Genomic DNA, 22,118 nt, shown 5'->3' on the forward strand with positions numbered 1-22,118 from the left:
GCTGAAGTTTGTATATCATTTGTGAAGTGCTCTGCAGTCCTTTGGTATGAAAAGGTAGGCAGGGTAAATATAAAACATTATTATTTTGTTGTACTAATTATAGTGGCTCTTTGTGGGTCTCTGTACATTCTGGTGATTCTTTGCTCAGTTTTCCATTTTCCATCTCCCCCCTAATTATGCATAGGTACGCAGTACTCTGTAAGCCAAGTTCTGTATTGAAACATTACTGCTCACATGATTAATTAGTTTAAATAAACTTTGTTGGACTCCTGAGAAAGGGATCATGTCCTCTGTATGGTCGTGCTAATTAGTTGCCTTTTTATTAAATCTGTGGAAGTCAATGTTGATTATGTGTACATTTGATCTATATGTATCTGCATCATAACTGTAGTTTATAGTATCATTAAATGTTTATTAACACTGGGTAATCAAAAATGTATAACATGGGCAGTGGGCAATCACCAACCATAACCTCGCAAGCCTTCCAAACTCCCAACTGGATTGGATGAGCAACTTCCCTGTATTTGTTTATACAAGTGATCTAAACAGTAATTTGCGTTCTTTAGACCAGTGAAACAGCAACTGAGCCATGTCTGGCTATGCCATTAGTAAACACCACTAAACCCAGAACCTGAAAACACTTATCCACATGCTTATCTTTAAGCATTTGAGTCGTGCCATTGAAGTCAATGGGATTTGCTGGATCAGAGCTTGAAAGAGAGAGAGAGAGAGAATAAAGTATGTGGAAGTGTAAGTAATAACTATGAGCCTGACCAAAAGTCCATTGAAGTCAATGGTAGTTTCTCCATTATCTCTAAAAGACTGTGGATCTGACCCTATATCCCTTTTTGCTCACAAATTAGGATAAATGTACGGTATGTTCATTTACCACAATTTTTATTTATATATTCATGAACATACACACACACACCACAACACATGCTCACCATTCAGATTCAACAAAAAGTTACTATAATGCCACTGACCCTGGCAAGGCCCAAATTCCTTTGACATTTCCAGCTGACAATCTGTGCTCGCCTGCTAAATCCAAAACCAGACACAAGCATGCTTTTCAGTTTATATGCCAGGCTAATATGTTATCACTGCACTTAGCTATAAAAGTATTTGAAACCACTTGCTGTTCGACTATATTACACAGTATTCTTAAAAAGCACTAGCGACAGTTTGCCAAGTCCAGATCAGACCCACTATAAAAATACATTTTAGCTTGCTACTAAGAAAGGATAAAATTCATCACTGCGTACAGAGCTCCATGCACTATAGATGTATGACTTAAACCCATAAAACAGGGGTAGAGTGGATCACAGGACTTGTGCAGGCTTTGTGCATAGAGATGAATTTCACAGAGAGACTATCTGGCTTCTAGAACAAAGCAATTGTCTTAAAAATCCCATCTTGTGGTCTGGTTGGTCAAAGGCTCTGGATTCATTATGATCTAGACTTGCACTTGAGGTGCACCTTCTATTAGTCTAATAGTTCCCTTGAGTCCATCTTCTAATAGTCCCCTAGACCCAGAGGCATAGACACCGACTCCATGGGTGCTCCGGGGCTGGAGCACCCACGGGGAAAAATTGGTGGGTGCTCTGCACCCACCGGCAGCTCCCCGCCCTGCTCCCCTGCCCCAGCTCACATCCACCTCTGCTCTGCCTCTTCCCTGAGCGCGGTGCGTGCCCACTTTTTTCCCCGGCTCCCAGTGCTTGCGCTAAGAAACAGCTGTTTTGCAGTGGCAAGCGCTGGGAGGGAGGGGGAGGAGGGGGAACACGGCGCGCTCGGGGGAAGAGGTGGGGCCGGGGCGGGGATTTGGGGAGGGGTCCAATAGGGGCAGGGAGGGGTGGAGTTGGGGCGGGGACTTTGGGGAAGGAGTTGGAATGGGGGTGGGGCAGGGGTGGAGTCAGGGCAGGGCTGGGGTGGGGGGGGCATGAGCACCCACCGGCGCCGGGACAAGTTGGCATCTATGCCCAGAGGAGATAGTCCTGGGCTTGTTACATTGCGGTCACCCAGTTTAAGACAGGGATTTTAAAATAACTGCAGCCCTTACTTTAGAGGCCTGGTTGCCTTTGTCTGAGGGTATGTGGAAAGTCAAAATGCAACTTTTAGCAGATAAGTAAGATTGGGGGCTACCATGCTTGACTGTGTCCTGGTCATAGATTACCCTAAATGCACACTGCAAGTCAGGTGCAACACCAGTGGGTCACTTAGGTTGTACATCTCAAAGAATTTGGCCCAATATAAGATGGAGAACTTTTGTCTATTTGTACAGGTGTATTCATGACTAATTTAGATTAACAAAGGAAGGTTTGGCTTGGTTCGAACCACAATTTTTATGCTCATCTAAACTGTTATTAATTGCCTTGGTCTGGAAATCTCACACAAGCAGATTTTTTTAATGGTCATATAGTAAGAACAGTCTTGCTTTGGGTATGTGGTCTATTGAAGACTGATGTAATAATAAATCATCACCACAATAATCAATTTATAACATAATAGCACCTGGAGGCATCAGTCAGGCCTGGGCTTCTTTGTGGTAGGTGCTGTACAAATATATAGAAAATGACAGTTCTTGCATCCAAAGTCCATACAACGTAAATATAAATTAATGTTTCAATAGTTTAAAACATGTTTTTCAAATAATAAAAGAGATTTGAATTCTTGGTTAATCACTACTTCACACACCCATACTCTATATATGAGAATTAACACAGTATAACCACGGACCTTTGTTTTTATTATTTTGTTTAAAATTTTCCAGGAATTTATCAGTGTTTATAACAAAAATTTAAAAAAGGATGAAAACCGGTGCAAAAAATTAACTTCACAATATTCTGGATAAAATATTGGGGTTAAGACTGGGGACATGAGAATAGAAACAAAGCAACAAATGGAGAAAAGTAAGAATATTAAAAGTAAAAGCAGTTTAATGCTATGGTTTATTTCATGCACTGTACATTAACAGTATATATATGTGTGCACTTGCATGCGTGTGTTTCTTTCACAGTGTTGCCTTAGTTTAACAGACAGGGCTTTGCATTTACACTTAGATTAACATAAGCACATCTATGTAATGTAACATAGAATTTTCTTAACATAATCAGTATTTTCATGTACTAGAGTGATCTACATTTTATGTGAAAAATCAGTAAAAAACAAATAGCAGCTTTTGTAAATTCCAAGAATTTTTCAGTAAAAATGTAAAAGCTGAAAATGGATGGCTTTAAGTATTGCTTAGAAAAATTCATGCCTTCCCAAACTGCCTCCAATTTGATTTGCATCTGCTACAGAAGTAATTTGCAGCAGCCGGAAAAAATCAGAACATATAATGGGCCTTGGTGTATTGTTCTACAGCAATCAATCTTTTGACTGATGAAAGATTAAGACCACAATATAACAGCCAAAACAAACAATAATTGTTTTTTAAAAACCTACCTGGCTATAGTAACTGATTTACAAAGGAAAAACAATTAATGCGCCTTTTCAGTAATATGAAAATCAGCCACCAGAAAGATCAAAAACACAATTTAAAGAGACAGAAATAGAACTGACTTTATGATGAGGGTATGACGCTGGCAGACCAGATGCCACCTCTTGCCCAGTCTGCAGGCATTAGCTAAGAACTGACAAACTCGTAGCTGGAGACTAGACCTGTTCACCTGTATGTTAGTTTTGCGCAAAACAGGTACTAGTCTCACAAGATCGTATTTAGTGTTTAGACGCTATGAAATGCTTGTTAGTTGCTGCAGACATTAATGTCACTGGTAATGTCTATATTCCAGGCTATAAGAAACTATGTACGTTTTGCTTAATAACTTTGAAAACGTTCACTCTGAACTTGTGAACCCAGGCATGGGAATCATCGCCCCTGGCCCACCCAGGAGAACTGTCAAAATTTAAGTGGGCCATTATAAGACAAAAGCCCCATGTGCCCACGGAGAAGTATGTGCAGAACGCCTCATCCCATAGCTCTGAATGCCGGAAGAAGGAAATAAAAATAGTTGATGTGAAGATTTTTCATCTCTTTGCTGTTTGAACTCTCCCAAGGCCAGAGACACCAAACTGAAGCCAGAGATCCCCAGTGGCTGCCTCCTGCATCTGCCGTGAAAGACTCTTCAAATTAACAGATCACTATTGGAGAGTCTAAGGGGACTGTCTGTAACTCCATGGTAAAAACTGTTATAGTGATCCAGAAGTTCACATTTGTTACTGGCGTGGTAAAATCTAATTATAGAACATATCACCATTTTGAGGTATCTGCTCTGTTTTTGACAGTCTGCCCTGAGGCAGGCACTCACAGTCATGAGCCACTCCAGACAGTTTGACAGATGGATCATAGTTAGGCAACTCTTTTGGTACCTAAGAAAGTATAAATGGCTAAATGACTCTGATCTCGGATTTGAAATGAATTAAACTGAAGAATCTTGGGGGAAAGGTTTAAGTTTCAAACCTGAACTCAAAAGACCGATTTGCATATTGCAGAACCATTATTTGCAAGCTTTGAGACTCCTCTGTTATGACTAGGAGAGAAAAATAGCACTCTGCTTTCTGAAGAAATGTACAATGACTGTAAAATTCAAAGCTTGATTGCTCCTTTGTGTTGAAATATGGTATCAAAGAAATATCTTAGCCATGATTCAGTTTACCAGGTATGCAAATACACAGTAGCTTAGTTATCTAACTCCCCCATTGCCCCAGATCCTCCTTCCTTTTGTATTACTTTGTCAATAGAAGCCATTAAAATCACTGGAACTGAACATGCTTGTCTGAGAAGGGCTAAAGTTTACTAGGACAAGATGACATCATCACTCATGTGCCCCTTTGTGGATCAATCATTCACTTTTCAGAGAGAATTTTTAGACACTCCATTCAGAGCTGGATCTGAATGAAGGACACAGTGCCTTTAAGAAAAGACCAAAAACGCACCCTGGCAAGCAGCGTGCCTTGCACCAAAGAAAAAGTTATCTGATCATTACAATACCCAATTATGGCTGTTTCCATACAAAGAACAGATGATTCATTGCTAGATAAGCACAATAAACTACACACAAGTCAATCTGAAGCTTTCCCCCTTCCCTCCTTTTTCTGACACGTAGCTTTCTTGCAGCTGATAAGATATTACAGGCGGGAAATAATTTACAATCTGTACAAAGAGCTATTATTTTCTCAAGACGAACAATAAGAAAGTAAGATTTTCTCATCAATCCACAAAGCAACCATCTTATAAGTGAAGCCATTGCTTTTCCCCCACACCCGCTTCACAAGAGGCCTCGTTCATCTTTACTTAGTGAGTTCACAGGGAACCTATCTGAGTCAGAAACCCAGGATTTGGCCTTGATTTTCTTTTTTACTTCACCGTTACTGGAGTTTCACTATCTCTGAGTTAACTTGTCGGGAGGGAGCAGGGGGGGTTAACCTATAATTCTAAGCATCTATCTGTTTTATAGATTCCATATTATAAATTGAGAGAGAAATTGACTCTCTTCAAATCTTCCCTCTAGGAATCCATCCTCTACCCCAACCCCCACCCCCAGACCCATTCTGAGGCTTCTCCTCTCACAAAGAAGCACCAAGCAATTACAAAGCCAAAGGTAACAAACAGCAATGAAATTGGATGGCGCTATATCTGTTAACTTTGGATGGAATTCACGTAACCCTCACAGAGCCTCCTGCACAAAAGCCTCAGCGCTTTAGATGGGCTGCTTTAACTCTCCACAGGGAGAGGCAGTAGAAGAGCAGCCCAGCAAGTGGGCCTCTGCACAACGTGTGCAGCACATAGGGGGGACCCAAGGTGGGTCTCGAATATAGTGGCACTGACTGTGCAGTTATGTAACTCCAAGGGTGCCAGTCTTTGCCCAAAGAGGTAAGAAAGGGCAGCAACTATTGCCTCCCTGAAGCTAGAACGCTGTGTTGCCACCTCTTGGGATTCATGAGTAAGGAAAGTTTGGCCCCTGCTGAAGCCAGTCTGCCAGCGATGTGAGGAGCTCCCGCCATCATTTCAACTGTCCAGGGAAAATCCACTCTGGTTCATTGACCTTCTCACAGCCTGGACAAGAACAGTCAACCGCAGCTGCTGCAGGTGTAGGCAGAGCTTTCTCTGCCCTTTCCTTCAAGATCTAAGAGGAGTTTTGGATAATGGGGTAAGGTTGTGCAGAGGGAGCAGCTGTATCATTTCCATGAGGGAGCAGCAGACCAGGGCTGCTCTGCTCCCCACGCTCCTCCTGTGAATAATAGGTCATCTCTTCTCCGCTCCTCCCGCCCCTGGGCTATTTCTAACTCTGCAACACCAGGCCTGGGAAGCAGGAGAGGACCCCTTGGAGCTGCCCTACCTTGGAGGTATGAAAAACCTGCATAACTTCAGGAGGAGCAAATGCGGGGCTGGAAGCCAGGACATTTATTGATTGGGGCCTGAGGATGCAGAGTTGATGCAACGCTGCCAACCCCCAAAGTTCAAAATTCATGAGATTGGCCCCCCAAAACCCAATATATTGTGTTTTTTGGTCTGTCTTTTGATTTTTAAACTTCCCCTACCCACTCCCAGTGTGTGTGACAATTAGTGTTCCCAACGCTCCCAGATTTATGGAGCAAGATGATTTTGGCCCCCTTTGCCGGAGCTCTCACAGGCTGCCTCATGGGGTGGAGTTTCCAGCTTCTGCCCAAGACCTCAACATTCTAATTAATAAATTCTGTCTCTCCCCCACAGCCCCCAGATCAATTCTGTGACATCCCCCTCCCCCCGAGCCTCCACATCTGCCTGACCCCAGTCTCGTCAATCCTGCCACACATCAATTCTCCCCCAGCCCCACTGCTCCTCTCCTGCAGCTCCAGGGCTTCTTCAACCCCCTCTCCTTCTTCCCAGTATGGTGTTGCAGGGAGAAAGATATGCAGAAATCAGACTAACCCACTGTTCAAAGGAAGGGAGCGGGGTGGAGGAGGCAGGGATACCCTGAACTGCTGGGCTCCTTCTCCTGCCTACTCTACCCCAAAACTCTCCTGGCTACTGAGGGGAGGGGGCAGAGCTCTGTCTTTCTCCTACAGCAGCCTTGATTGGCTGCTCTTCCCCAGGAGATGGGGAATTGGGGAAGGCAAACAATTAGAGGGTTTCCCCCCCAGACAGGACTGAAATTTAAGAGAGGGCTCAAGCTTCTGGCACCCAGATTAGCTGCAGCCCCAGCCAAAATAGCCTTCCTGACAAAGAAATTTAGAGAGTTGGCAATGCTGTTGAAGTAGAGGCTGGAGCACAAAATTAATTGACACACTAAGAATAAGAATAATGATTAATGATGATGTAGGGGAAAGGTGGCCAGAATCGTATTTGTCACTATGCATTGGCAACACTATTTGTCATGGACAATCTGCAGGTTGGGTAGGGGGAGTTCAAAAATCAGAAGACAGCTCAAAACAGCATTTTTTTAAGCTCTCATGATTTTGGACCAATCTCATGAATGTTTTGGGTCTGACTTATGATTTTTGCATTCGGGGCTTGGGAATAGTGGAATAATAGCGGTGGGAGGGACTATGGCGCCACCCAGCAATGTGTCCAAGGGTTGGTGTGGTAATTCCATCTTTCGTGGAACCTTAATTATGGGACAACACCTAATTAATCACATGGATAACTTCACCCTTACAGTATGTCTATACGGCACACTCCTTTCAGCACCATGTAGAGCAGGGGTTCCCAGACTTGGTTCGCGGCTTGTTCAGGGTAAACCCGGGGCAGGCTGTGAGACGCTTTGTTTACCTGAGCGTCCACAAGTACGGCTGCTCGCAGTTCCCATTGGCCGGGAACAGCGAACCGCAGCCACATGGAGCTGCGAGCGGCCATACCTGCGGACACTCAGGTAAACAAAGCATCTCACGGCCTGCCAGGGGCTTACCCGTGAACCAAGTTTGGGAATCCCTGGTGTAGAGTAAATGCATGACACTCCCCCCTCCCTCAATCAGGGGTGGCAGGTTTTCATAGATTCATAGATTCTAGGACTGGAAGGGACCTCGAGAGGTTTGTATAATTTTTGGTGGTGCCCAGAAGAGGTCCAGGTCCCGCCCACACACACACCTGCCTAAGGCTCTGGGAGGACGTTTAGGTGTGGGCTCTGGGATGGAGTTTGGATGCTGGGTGCAGGCTCTGGGCTGGGGCAGGGGGTTGGGGTGTAGGAGGGGGTGTGGGCTCTGGGAGGGAGTTGGGATGTAGGAGGGGGTTTAGGGTGCAGGCTCTGGGAGAGAGTTTGAGTGCGGGAGGGGTGCAGGTTCTGGGAGGGAGTTTGGGTGTGGGGTCTGGGCTGGGACACGGGTTGGGGTGCAGGAGGGTGTGCGGGGCATGAGGCTGGCCAGGGATGAGGAGTTTGGGGTGTAGCAGGCAGGCTACCCCGGGGCTGGGGGCCAGAGAGGAGAACTTCCCCCAGCCCTCGCCCTGCCGGCAGCAGCGAGCTCCAGGGGAGGGGAGGACCCCTCCGCTCCCCGGCAGGACACTCACGCAAGCCCCCCCAGGCTGCTGCTCAGGAGATCCAGCCAAGATAAGCCCCCCCCCCCCGAGTCGACTCAGAGTCTCCTGCCGGGGGGCGGGGAGGGGCTGCCATGCACCTCTTCCCCTCCTCCCTCCGCAGGCACAGCAGCCACCTCAGCCTGCCCCCGGCTCCTCTCCCTTGTAGCTGGCAGCAGCTGGTGAGGGAGCTCAGCGCGGAGCTGCAGGAGGCAGCCGCCCACTGCCCAGGGCAGGCAAGGATGCTCGGGGGAGGTGCGTGGGGGCAGCAGGCGGGGCCAGGGGATGCTCCGGGGGAGGCGTCCACGGGCCCATATAACTAGCCGCCCCTGCCCCCAGCAGTATAGATGATGAGTCTGCTTAGGCAAATAGAGCAAAAACATACGTGAACCCTGTGGGTATGTACCCAACATGGCTGAAGCCTTTCCCTGCTGCAGGGAATGACTCCAGCAGTGGGGAAAGGCTCTCCCTGCTGCTGATCCTTTCCCCACTGACTCTCCCCTGCCAGAGCCTTTCACTGACATATGTAGCTCCACACCACAGTGTGGACACAGCCCGCTTTTCACTGCGACATGTAGCTACACATACCCTACATGCTGCTGCAAGACGTGTGCAGTGTAGATGTAGCCTTAATGATATGGAGGTGGGAGGAAATTTTGTTTAAACATATTGGGTGTAATTTTGTGAGCGGCCTGAGGGAGGTACAACAAAACACTTGCTGCCTAGGGAGAGGAGAGGTAAGGTGGTGGTAACCACCTTTGTGCCTTTCTGATTCTGGGCTGCCGCAGGGGCTGAACCAGTGCCTAAGCTACAACCACCCAACCCAAACTGTCCATGGTCCTCTACAGCCCTACTGGCATTTCCCCCCCAGCCCCTGGTCCCTATACCGGAGCTTATGGAGTGGGCTTTGTAAAATAGCCTGTGGCAGTCTAATTCAGTTCCTGCTTGAGGGAACTCCTCCCTAGCCAGATCCATGGTTCTTTTATGCTGCTGGATCCCAAGAGGGAGAATCCTCTAATTTTTTCCCCCCCAGAAATGAAAACAATGAAATTCTAGGGAACGCCTCATTAGGGATTAAACCTCTTCAAAGCTGACAGCGGCTGTATTATTTGTACATTTTCTGACATTCCTGCAATTATAACAAAATGCCTTTGAACTAATGCTGAACAAATGGGATATTATTCATGCAACTGTCCATTTGTGACGTTTATACCTTTTCAAGAACGCATGTACGTACACACACACAGACACACACACCACCTAATCCTGCATTCTTTACATACCCAAATCTCCCATTAACTCCTAATGAGAGTTTTGCAAGTGCAAGGAACACAGAGGCTGGGCCTCTTGGTGAAAGAAAGGAAGAAAGAAATCTCCATTTCATTAGAAAAATGCCACTAGCACCAAGCAGATACTTCATAAAATAAAATTATTGTCTATATTTAAAGTGAGGGGCAAGAAGCATTTGCTTATATTAAATAGGTGGATTATATGTGCATTTGTTAGAGAGACAGATTTATTGAGGTGGAGTAACAAGATATTGTTAAACATTAACCAGCTGAAATCAATGGAGGGATCAAACCCTCTCATGGGGAAACCTGTGGGAGAGGCCCTAGAAGGAAGCAAATCTTGAGCTTTTCCCAAATTGTTTCATGGAAGAAGGAAGGTAGAACTTGGGGATCCCTGGGATCCAGGCAGATCTCAAGGTCATTTATGCAAAAGGGCCCGTGCTTTTACTCTCCTGCTCTGCTGCAAACTGATTACTTTGCAACTCTACTGACAGATGCCCCAATAACTACCCTCCCTCAAGTGTGATTCTCTATGCCGACAGAGCACTGTGAATAAATGAATGAAGCCTCATGAATCCACATTTTGAGTATATTTACTGCTTGTGTACAGAAAGGGAAAAGGGTCTCTCTCTTTCATTCCCCTCCCTACTACATTTTCTGCCTTTTCCCCACATGAGGATCTCTGGACCCACGGAGGGTCCTCTGTATGATGGAGAGGAGAGAGGGGGAAACCAGTGTCAGAGGCAGCTGACTCCCCGCTCCTTTGCATGTGGAAGCAGAGGAACGAGAGCCCCCTCAGTGTCTGTGTGAACGATTAGGCTGAATCACAGACTTGAAATACAAGACCATAAAGCAACTGTAAAAAAAATGGCAGCTCTTCTGAATTTCAGTAAAGAATTCATGCAGAGAAAGCTTTCATGCCTCAGTGAGCTCAGGGTCACTTCCTCATTTGCAGGCTAAATTCCATAGGCATCTATCAACTCACTCATTCACACACACATGCTCCTAACAGAGCTTGCACAGACAGTCTTATTCTGGAACCTGCCTGAATAGCATAGCTAATAAAGGCACATATCTATACAAGTCCAAATAAAAATTAAGTCTAACGCTGAACACACAGAGCAAACAAGTTAGAGTATATAGACATTTGGCACAGGGGGAATTCCAAAATTATTAATTCCTAGCTCTTCAGCACTAGTCAAAAATGCTGTGTTTTAAATAGCAAGACAATAAATAGGCCACATAACGTTACTCACCTCTGCAGGAAATGCCTTGGCTGTCAATGGCTTGTTTGCAGATACTACAGTCTTTGGGTTTTTTAAAGGTCTTGTTTTTGAAAGTGTGAGAACTTGAAGCGAGGTTTTCTGGCTGGAATAGAGGAGAAAATGTCAGAGCGCTTGTCAACTTTTGAATGTTACGCTTTAAATGTAACAAAACAAATGAAATTTATAAATAGCCAAAACAACCGCTACATATTACATTATTCAACAGTACTCACTCAATCTCCCCAAATGCTGCATTACTGATATTGCATGGTGTAATATATTGAATAATTACTGTAGAATTCTTTATTACACTAAAGAATTAGGGGCCACTAAAAGGTAATTTAAGTGAGATTAAGCATGTGTCTACTAACCTAATGCTTTCTCTACCCAAGACAGTTCCACTTAACTTAAATTGGTTTTAAGTCGATTTATGTAATGTAAGTAATGCCATATTGGCTATTTAACTCATTGGTGCCAAAAGATGTTTGGACATTCTTATTTCAATAGCTAAATTGAAGTATGCTTGGTTTAAATCAAAACAAAAGTGTCTACACTGTCTTTTGTACCAGTTTAACTATATCAATTTAAAATCACACTTAAGTTAAATGAGTGTAACTTTCTTGTGTAGGCAAGCCCTTAATGTTTTTCCTTGGATTGGGCCCACAATTACTGAAATAATTTATTTAAACAAATAAACAAACACATAAATAATCAGGGAAGGGAAAAGAGTAGACAACTCCATGAAGTCCACTGGGAACTTCAATATGCAGAGTGGGAAATGCATAGATAATTCAATAGTGAAGGCTATTGAAACCCCAAGACACAAAGAGAGAGAGACAACTACCAGTTCCTCTCCAAAAGCCTAACATTCAAATCCATTAGCAAACTTTTAGGAAGCATCTCTTAATTATCTTAAACCCCTTTTAAAATTTAATAATGGAAAATTATTTCTTTCTCTTCTTCTGCAATACTGGATAGTTTCACAAACCAAGAAAGACCGCACCACGAACTAGCAGGTAAAAATTCTGCCCCTCTCTCCTCACTAGACAAAGCATGTCTACTGCAGAAAGGCAAAGCAGCAATAATGCCATGTTGGCTGCAAAATAGCATGGTTGTTGGCTGAAGTCCTACTTAGAAATGGGAAACAAAATTTGGTATGTATTTAAAAAAGGAACGATGCCTTGGACAATGAAAATCTCAATAGAGTTTCTATAAGCCCCATATTTACCTCCCCCTTCATGCACACACAAATCACTCTCCTTAGCTATTAGAGTACAGTGGACATGTTTACTTTTGAGCAATTGCACTGCACTACTGCTGTCTAGAATCCCTAGTTGGAAACCTGTCCCTCCATAACAGATAACCTAACGTGTAAGTATAGCTAGGAGCTCATAAGAACAATTTACATACCCCTGAAGGGTGCAAACTTTCAAATGTGAGAGACAGCATGTTGCAATGGACAAGATTTGGGTTCTGTTTATGGCTCTGAAATGGTTTTTTCATTGTGTGACTTTGCACCTTGTTTTCCCCATCTGTAAAATGGGGATCATGATATTTACTTGTCTTTGTGAAGTGCTGTGGGATCTAGAGATGAAAAGTGCCAAGTCCTAATATTACTATACATATCCAGAAGGAATTATTTGAAGTGAAGAAATAAAATTTAGGCTGAACTTCAGGAAAAACCATCTCATAGTGAGATGTATTAAACTGTGGGATACTCTTCCTAGGGAAATGGTGGAAGATCCTATTCCTTTGGAATATTTAATACTAGATAAAACAGTCGTGAATAAAGTTGTATTGCATTATTATTACGCCTTATTAATTATTCAGACTGATTGCTAAGGGTATGTCTACACTACAGGATTAATCCGAATTTAGATAATTCGAATTTGGGAAACAGGTTGTATAAATTCGATTGTGCGCGGCCACACTAAGCACCTTAATTCGGTTTTTAACCACATTAATTCGGTGGTGTGCGGCCACACTACCCCATTAACTTAAACACAGTAATTCGGTGGTGTGCGTCCACACTAACCCTAATTCGAATTAACAAAATCGATTTAGGCTCTACTCCGTTCGTCGAGGTGGAGTACAGAAATCGATTTAAAGGGCCCTTTAATTCGAATTAACTGGCTCTGTAGTGTGGACGGGTGAAGGGTTAATTCGGATTAACGCTGCTAAATCCGAATTAATCCCGTAGTGTAGACCAGGCCTGAGTGTATTCCTATAAAAGCTGGAGTCACAAAACTTCCTATTTGTTTGAGGTATTTCTAATCATCTTGTATATGTTTGCTTAGTGCTACTTTACCTTTAGCTGAAAATCATGACCATAGTTACGATGCATATTAAAGATGAACTGTAAAGAACCTAAGTGCACTTGTGCCCTTTTCCATTCTTACATGATACAGGAACTGGCACAAATGATAAACAATACACCAAGTTTCTGCTCAAAGATCTTTTTCCTGCTTCCTTTTTTTATATCAGAAATATGGAGGGAGCTTTTCAAAAGGCCTAAGGAGCATAACTCCCAGTTGCATCACTGTAACTTCACTGATTTCAGTGGCGTTACCTCTAATTCACACTGTGGTTAGTGAGGGAGCATTGGGGCCATTGAATTTTAGAGCTGATGACATTCTATGTTGCACATCACCATCGTGTCTAAGCAACTTCCACATAAAATCACCATAGCAAAAACAAAATTCCAAGTGGACTTCGCGGAGTCTCCCTTTTCCAGGTAAGAATTCTGGTTGGGGTGGTATTATTGGGTTTGGGTTTTTTAGATTTTATTAATTTTCTCTTTTTTTGTGGTTGGTTGGTGTTTACAGGTAGAAGGTGTTGTTAGCGTGTCAATGTCAATCCTATGGTCGAAAGGCCTTCTCGAAGAGGACATTTTTGTAAGATTTCCTAAAGACAGTCAGGCTGTGGATTTGCCACATCTTCCCTGGAAGTTTGCTCCACAGCCAGATCCCCTCCACCAAGAATGTTTTATCCCCACCTCTCATGCGCTTTACTCTGGGCGTGGTGATCTGCATTGTCCCAGAGGAGTACAGATGTTGCTGTTGTTTGCAGAGCAAAATTCAGTCTTTAACATGGCTAGGGCTTGATCCATTAACTAACCAATTAATCATTATATTTTATTTGTCATGTAAAAATCTTTTTTTTTTTTTGTGGCAGGGGATTTTTGAGGATAGTTTTTGGTCAGTATTATCCATCAAGTAATGGAAGGGCACACCCTTTTTTTTTTTTTTTTTTCATTTGTTTGTTTTGCTGCTCAATTTTATATCTATTCTACAGTTAGCTCTCCAAGGAATTCATGTAACAATTAATTTAGCCGCTGGAATAATAACATTTGCCCATGCATTATCAGTACACAACACTTCCATTGTGAAATGCGAAGGAGCCTGGATCAGGCTTCCTTTGTTATCACCTGGAATGGCTTTCTCAGTTCTCAATAGGGATGGTGCCAAGAGGAAAACACGGGGAGGCAGCAACAATACTCCCACTTTCATAAGGTTCAGGGCTGGAATCTAAATTGCATTTAATTGTTAGGAGCCAAAATTGGAAGAGAGAGTGCAGCACCACAGGTTACAGACTGATTATCAGCCTGAGGGACAGGCTGTAATTAGTGCTGGTCTTGATTGCTGGCACTATGCAATTTCTCTTTTTCAAAAAGCAAGCTCTCTCTCTCTGTCTCTCTCTCTCTTTTTCTCTGTTTAAACCACACAAGGAAATAGTCTGGGCGATGAATCCAACAGAGCCACAATGGAGTTATTCTAGATTTGCACCAGAATAACTGAGAGCAGAATCTGGGCCTCAGTGTGGAAATTCAGAAGTGGATCCTCAGCTATGCTTACTTCAAATATTTCTCACACCTCACCATCTTTACTATGTAGTGACAGCACAAACAGCTATACTGTCTTCCACATGCCATCAGATGTAAATTTACATCAGTGTTCAAACAATAGCCCAGCGGATTTTGGGGATATATGAAACTATCATGGGAGGAAGAATTTAATCCGAAAAATGTGAACGATAATTGGGAATAATTTAAGAACACTTTACAGACGCCCCCAAAAGCCACAATCCCACAACTGAGAAGAAGGCTGTGCTGGTTACAATAACAACCTACTTTAGAGTGGAAGTGAAGGCAGCTATGAAAAAATATATATAACAAATGGAAGAAAAGGGAAGTTGATAGTGATGAATGTAAATCCGAAGTGAGAAACTGTTGAAAACCGATAAAGGAAACGAAGAGACACAAGGAGAAATCTGTGGCCCACAGAGTGAAAGACAATAAGGAGGAGTTTTTAAAATATACTAGGAACAAAAATAATCCTGATCCATTACTAGATGCAAATGGTAAAACTATCAATAATAATGTAGAAAAGGCAGAAGAGTTCAATAAATATTTCTGTTCTGTAGTTGGGGAAAAATAGATAATAGTCTCATCAAATGGTGATAACACTCTTTCCATTCCACTAATATCTCTGGAGGATGTTAAACAGAAACTATTAAAATCAGACATGTGAAAAATCTCCGTGCCCAGAAAACTTGCATCCAAGACTTTAAAAAGAGCTGTCTGAAGAGCTCACTGGACCATTAATGTCGATGTTCAGTAAAATGAAAGAATTTCAGAAGACTGGGAAAAAAGCTAATGTGCCAATTTTTTTAAAATGGAAAGATCAGGATAATTATAGGCCAGGCCTAAGAATATAATAATGGCCATCCTGGGTCTTACCAAAGGTCCATCTAGCCCACTAGTGTCTCTCTGACCATGGCCAGTGCCACATATTTGTGGCAGTTGGAGGTTTAGGGACAACCAGAGCATGGAGTTGTGTCCTTGACTTTGGCTAATAGCCATTGATAGACCTATACTCCATGAACTTATTTAAGTCTTTTTTGAACCCAGTTATACTTTTAGCCTTTATTGCGTCTCCTGGCAATGAGTTCCAGAGGTTGACTGTGCATTGTGTGAAGAAGTACATCATTTGGTTTGTTTTAAACCTGCTGCTTATTCATTTCTGTGGGTGACCCCTAGTTCTTGTGTTATGTGAAGGGGTAAGTAATTCTTCCTTATGCCATTCACAATTCTATAAACCTCTGTCATATACTCCCTTAGTCATCTCTTTTCTAATCTGAACAGTCCAGTCTTTTTAATCTCGTCTCATATTGAAGCTGTACCATACCTCTAATCATTTTTGTTGCCCTCCTCTGCACCTTTTCCAATTCTGATATATATATCAATCTTGGGCAAAATAATGGAATGGCTGAGATGGAACTAGATTAATAAAGAATTAAAGGAGGGTAATGTAATTGATTTTCTGTATTGATTTGCATTAATCTTGTCAAACTAACTTGATTTTTTAAAATGAGATGACAAGGTTGGTAAGGTAATCATGTTGATATAACATACCTCGACTTTTCTAAGGCATTTGACTTGGTACTAAACAACATTTTGATTAAAAAACTAGCACCAGATCAAATTAACATGGCATATATTAAATGAATTAAAAACTGGCTAACTAATAGGTCTCAAAATGTAATTGTAAATGGGGAATTGTCACTGAGTGGGTGTGTTTCCAATGGCTTCCCCCCATAGGGAATGGTTCCTGGCCCTATGCTACATAAGATTTTTATCAATGACCTGAAAGAAAACATAAAATAATAATGGATAAAGTTTGCAAATGACATAAACAACGGGGGAGTGGTAAATAATGAAGAAGCCAGGTCACTGATTCAGAGCAATCTGGATCACTTGATAAACTGTGCATAAGCAAACAATATGTAAAGGTATACATTTAGGAGCAAAGAATGTAGACTATACTTACAGGATGGGAGACACTATTCTGGGAAGCAAGAATCTGAAAAAGATTTGGGATTGGGGATGGATAATCAGGTGAACATGAGCTTCTGATGTGATGCCGTGGCCAAAAGAGCTAATGTGATCCTGGGATGTATAACCAGAGTAGGAGTAGAGAGGTTATTTCACCTCTATGTTTGGAACTGGTGCAAGCACTGTTGAAATATTGTGTCCAGTTTTGGTGCCCACAATTCAAGAAGGATGCTCATAAATTGAAGAGGGTTCAGAGAAGAGCTATAAGAATGATTAATGGAATAGAAAACATGCTTTATAGTAATAGCATGAAGGAGCTCAATCTATTTAGCTTAACAGATGGCTAAGGGGTGACTTGATTACAGTCTATAAGATTGTACACGAGGAACAAATATTTAATAATGGGCTCTTCAATCTAGAAGAGAAAAGTATAACACAATCCAATGGCTGGAAGATGAAACTAGAAAAATTCAGACAGGGAATAAGGCGTACATTTTTTAACAGTGAGGGTCATTAACCATTGGAACACTTTACCAAGGGTCATGGTGTATTCTCCCATCACTGGTATTTTTTAATCAAGACTGGCTGTTTTTCTAAAAGATCTGCTCTAGGAATTATGTTGTAGAAGTTCTCTGGCCTGGGTTATACGGGAGATCAGACTAGATGTTCAAAATGGGTACTTCTGGCCTTGGAGTCTATGAATCTCAATCTTAAGAGGATCTTACTAGTTTATAGCTCTATCCAAGTACAAGAAACACTCTCTAATTTCAGTTAAGATGAGAAGAGAGGACCAAACCAGTCAGGGTATCTGACTTGGTTGACAGCAGCACTGACACAGCATTTCAACCTTGGCAGAGGCTTAAACTGGATGATTACAATTACATCTACGGAGAATTACATCACCTAGACAGGGAGTAACAGTGATTATTTACTAAAGGACAGAACCAAACAGCTTGTGTACATTTTAATTGTAACCATATGTTCCTACTATCAAACTGCAACAGTTATATAGCATGTGTTTTCTGACGGGTACAATGGGCTTTAGATCTTTGCATCAAGGATTCAAGTAAACACTTTCAAAAAATTCAGTACAGATAATTATCTTCTTGAAGACAAAATCCTAAAAATGTCTAACATTTCAAAATTTTAGTTATATATATGTGTATACACACACACACACACGTACATGCAGTAATCTAGCTTGAATATAATTAAGCCATATGTTACTTCTAAATTGATTATTTTTCCCCACTGTACCCCAATAATGTAAATCTGATGCTATATTACTCTACAGTATTCCTAGGAAGATGTAAAGAAAATGCATCCATGTGTGTTTATAGAATCAACATTTTGTATCAAACTACTAAATGCTTTTTATTTTTTCCTCTTTTGGGATAAGGAATATCCAAGTACTACCCCCAGAAAGCTCCCAGTTAATAGAAAACTATAAGCAGGGGGTCTATAGTGCCATAAGCATTCTGCACTTCAAACCATTCAGACCTATACTGAATTTTACATGCACAGTAAAAACCTCTTAGCACAGCAATAGAACCATATCAACCCAAGATACTTTTGTGCTCACTACTTGCCTAAAGTCAGGCAAATATAATCCCTCTCCTTGTTTTTTTTAAAGAACTTACCGACCAATGCTGCAATTTCCTGTGGTTCTGCCTGTTCATTCTTGTACTGTCCAAGGTAGTTCTAAATCCACTATCCAATGCAAGAATTTTTCTTTTTCTTTTTTAATACTGGGAAAAAAGGGAGCTAAGAGCAATGGGTTTCTCAAGTTGCTGCTCCCACACTGCACACACGCACGTACACACTCTGCTGCTGCAGCAGCAACCCTTCAGGTGGGAGAGACTGAAAATCTTGGTAATTATGGCTCCAGAAGCACAGACCCCCTTTCAAGTTATTTTTTTATGGGCTAAGGAAATGCCCTACTTTGACCTCTTCTTATGGGAAGCCCAAAAGAAAAGTTCAATTAAGTGATGACTGAAAGAGTTCTTTATGATGAGGCTGGGCTCCTGGTTACAAAACCTTTGCAGAGCCCAGCCACATATCTATTTCTGTGGATAGCAACCAAATAAATCAAATAGCTAAGGGGAAAAAAGTAGTCAAGGGAAATGCAAGAGAATATATTCCCACCACCACCGCCTCGCCTGATATGAACTATTCATGCTTGCTTTTGACACTTTCCTTCCATTTCCCACCCCAGTATCTATTATTTAAATTCTGTGCCATAAAGTTCCATATACCAGCCAGTTACTTACAGCCACAGCAAAACAATCAAGGGAGAAGAAAATCCCATTGAGGTGCTTTTTGCTCTATCCGAGTGGAATTTCCAAATGTTGGTATAGCCATGACTGGAAATTACCCCGCCAAACCCAAAGCATAAGAATTGCTTTTATTCCTGCCCTGAACTACTTCAGATAGTTTCCCCCAATCATAAACAATGTTTTCAACATTTTGCTTTCTAAATCAGCACACCATCTTCGTGTCAGGTTTCATTATCAGAAAACTGTTTAACATTGCCCTCTGTACGGAGGCCAAGTAATGGAATATTATCTATCTATAATCTAAAATAGCTTTTAGAACAGCAGTTGGTTTGACTGGCATTTTTAATGGCTGGATGAAGTGACTGTACCAAGATTCTTACTCAAAAATACCCCTTCACAACAAAATAGAGTGAATAAACTAGGAAGCATTTTCCAAAAACAGCAAACACACCAAAAATGCCTACAAGCATGTAGTTCTTTTATGATAATTTTAATGTGACTAATCTGCTAGAAAATGTGCTACTGACTCATACATTTGAAACTATATATAGTATTTGATCTCATTGACTTCCTTTTTAACGTTACGTGGTGCTAGGCATGTCCAAGTATATACATATATAAGTAAATATATAAAGCTGAGTAAATCTCACTGTATGACAGAAGTTGCTCCTGCTATATAGCAGTCAGCATGGAAATCCAGAGGATTTTATGTGTACTTAAGTCAAGGTAGTCCCTTTCTTAGTGTCATTGATTATTCCCATAGCTACCGGTATGGAACATATATCTCAACAGTGAAATAAATATAAATTGTGATGTAACTGGCTGATAACTTATCATCGCTGCCTACTATTACAAATTAACTTTGGAAAGATGGATGGTAATAATAATACTTAGCACTTAATATCCATAAACCATAAAGAACTTTACAATGGCAGCTAGGTGATCTGAGACGGGGAAAAGACTTGGCTGAAAGTCACACTGCATGTCAATGCCTGAGCTGGGAACAGAACCAGGGCCGGCTCTAGGCACCAGCAAAACAAGCTGGTGCTTGGGGCGGCACATTTTTAGGGGCGGCATGGCCGGCGCCAGAATGCCGCCCCTAAAAATGTGCCCCGGCCACCCTAGCTCACCTCCGCTGCCGCTCGCGCACCGCTACTCCCCCTCCCTCCCAGGCTCTCAAGCCTGGGAGGGAGGGGGAGATCCCGAGCGGCCGCGGTGTGCGAAACAGTCGTTTCGCGCGCTGCTGCTCCCCCTCCCTCCCTCCCAGGCTTGAGAGCCTGGGGGGGAGGAGGCAGGGCTGGGGATTTGGGGAAGGGGCAGAGTTGAGGCGGGGCCGGGTAATTAAAAAACGGGGGGGGGGGGAGGGGGGGGCGGCCAAAATAGCTTTTGCTTTGGGCGGCAAAAATCCTAGAGCCGGCCCTGAACAGAACCCAGCTCAACTGGCTCCCAGTCAGTGGCCAGGATACTGTGGCTCCTCCACTGTGATGCCTGTGACTCAGGCTGGGACATGTGTTATATTTGGAGCTGCTCCGCCAGGTGAGCCAAAGGGAAATCACCATCCCACTGAAACAACAGCAGGTGTGCTTAGCCTTTATGCCTGTAAGCTACTCATTGTAAGCAGGGCTGTCAATTAATCGCAGTTAACTCATATGATTAACTCAAAAAAATTAATTGCGATTAATCGCACTGTTAAACAATAGAATATCAATTGAAATTTATTAAATATATTCAGATATTTTTCTACATTTTCAAATATATTGATTTCTATTACAATACAGAATACAAAGTGTACAGTGATCACTTTATATTATTTTTTATTACAAATGTTTGCACTGTAAAAATGATAAACAAAATAAATTGTATTTTTCAATTCACTCATACAAGTATTGTAGTGCAATCTCTTTATCATGAAAGTGCAACTTACAAATGTAGATTTTTTTTCTTACATAACTGCTCTCAAAAACAAAACAATGTAAAACTTTAGAACCTACAAGTCCACTCAGTCCGACTTCTTGTTTAGCCAATTGCTAAGACAAACAAGTTTGTTTACATTTACAGGAGATGTTGCTGCCTGCTTCTTATTTACAATGTCACCTGAAAGTGAAAACAGGCATTCACATGGCACTTTTATAGCCAGTGTTGCAACATATTTATGTGCCAGATATGCTAAACATTCGTATGCCCCTTCATGCTTCGGCCACCATTCCAGAGGATATGCTTCCATGCTAATGATGCTCATTAAAAATTAACGCGTTAATTAAATTTGTGACCGAACTCCTTGGGGAAGAACTGTATGTCTTTGGCTCTGTTTTAAATGCATTCTGCCATAAATTTCATGTTATAGCAGTCTCGGATGATGACCCAGTACACGTTTGTTTTAAGAACACTTTCACAGCATATTTGACCAAACGCAAAGAAGATACCAATGTGAGATTTCTAAAAATAGCTAGAGCACTTGACCCAAGATTTAAGAATCTGAAGTGTCTTCCAAAATCTGAGAGGGACGAGGTTTGGAGCATGCTTTCAGAAGTCTTAAAAGAGCAACACTCTGATGCAGAAACTACAGAACCCGAACCACCAAAAAAGAAAATCAACCATCTGCTGGTGGCATCCTACTCAGATGATGAATATGAACATGCATTGGTCCACTCTGCTTTGGATCATTATCGAGCAGAACCCATCATCAGCATGGACGCATGTTCTATGGAATGGTGGTTGAAGATGAAGGGACATATGAATCTTTAACGCATCTGGCACATAAATATCTTGCACCGCTTGCTACAACAGTGTCATGCAAACGCCTGTTCTCACTTTCAGGTGACATTGTAAACAAGAAGTGAGCACAGGGCCGGCTCCAGGCACCAGGCACCCAAGCACATGCTTGGGGCGGCACCTGGTAAGGGGCGGCGGGGGGAGCGCGGCGCGGGGCTCAGCGCTCGGGGGGGTTCCGGCGGCGCTCGGCACGGG

At 42.4% G+C, this 22,118-nt stretch overlaps 1 protein-coding gene across 1 annotated transcript in view; it reads right to left on the reverse strand.

Annotated features, from left to right (window-relative positions):
• LOC112109441 (tensin-3) overlaps positions 1-22,118 on the reverse strand; it is a 352,165-nt gene that overhangs the window by 245,593 nt on the left and 84,454 nt on the right. The window contains exon 3 of the mRNA XM_026654112.2: positions 11,034-11,145. Coding sequence (XP_026509897.1) covers positions 11,034-11,145 — 112 coding nt within the window. The remainder of the gene's footprint in view (positions 1-11,033; positions 11,146-22,118) is intronic.

Source organism: Terrapene carolina, unplaced genomic scaffold, assembly GCF_002925995.2.
Source record: "Terrapene carolina triunguis isolate 2854851 unplaced genomic scaffold, T_m_triunguis-2.0 Scaffold180, whole genome shotgun sequence".
Classification (NCBI taxonomy): Eukaryota; Metazoa; Chordata; order Testudines; family Emydidae; genus Terrapene; species Terrapene triunguis.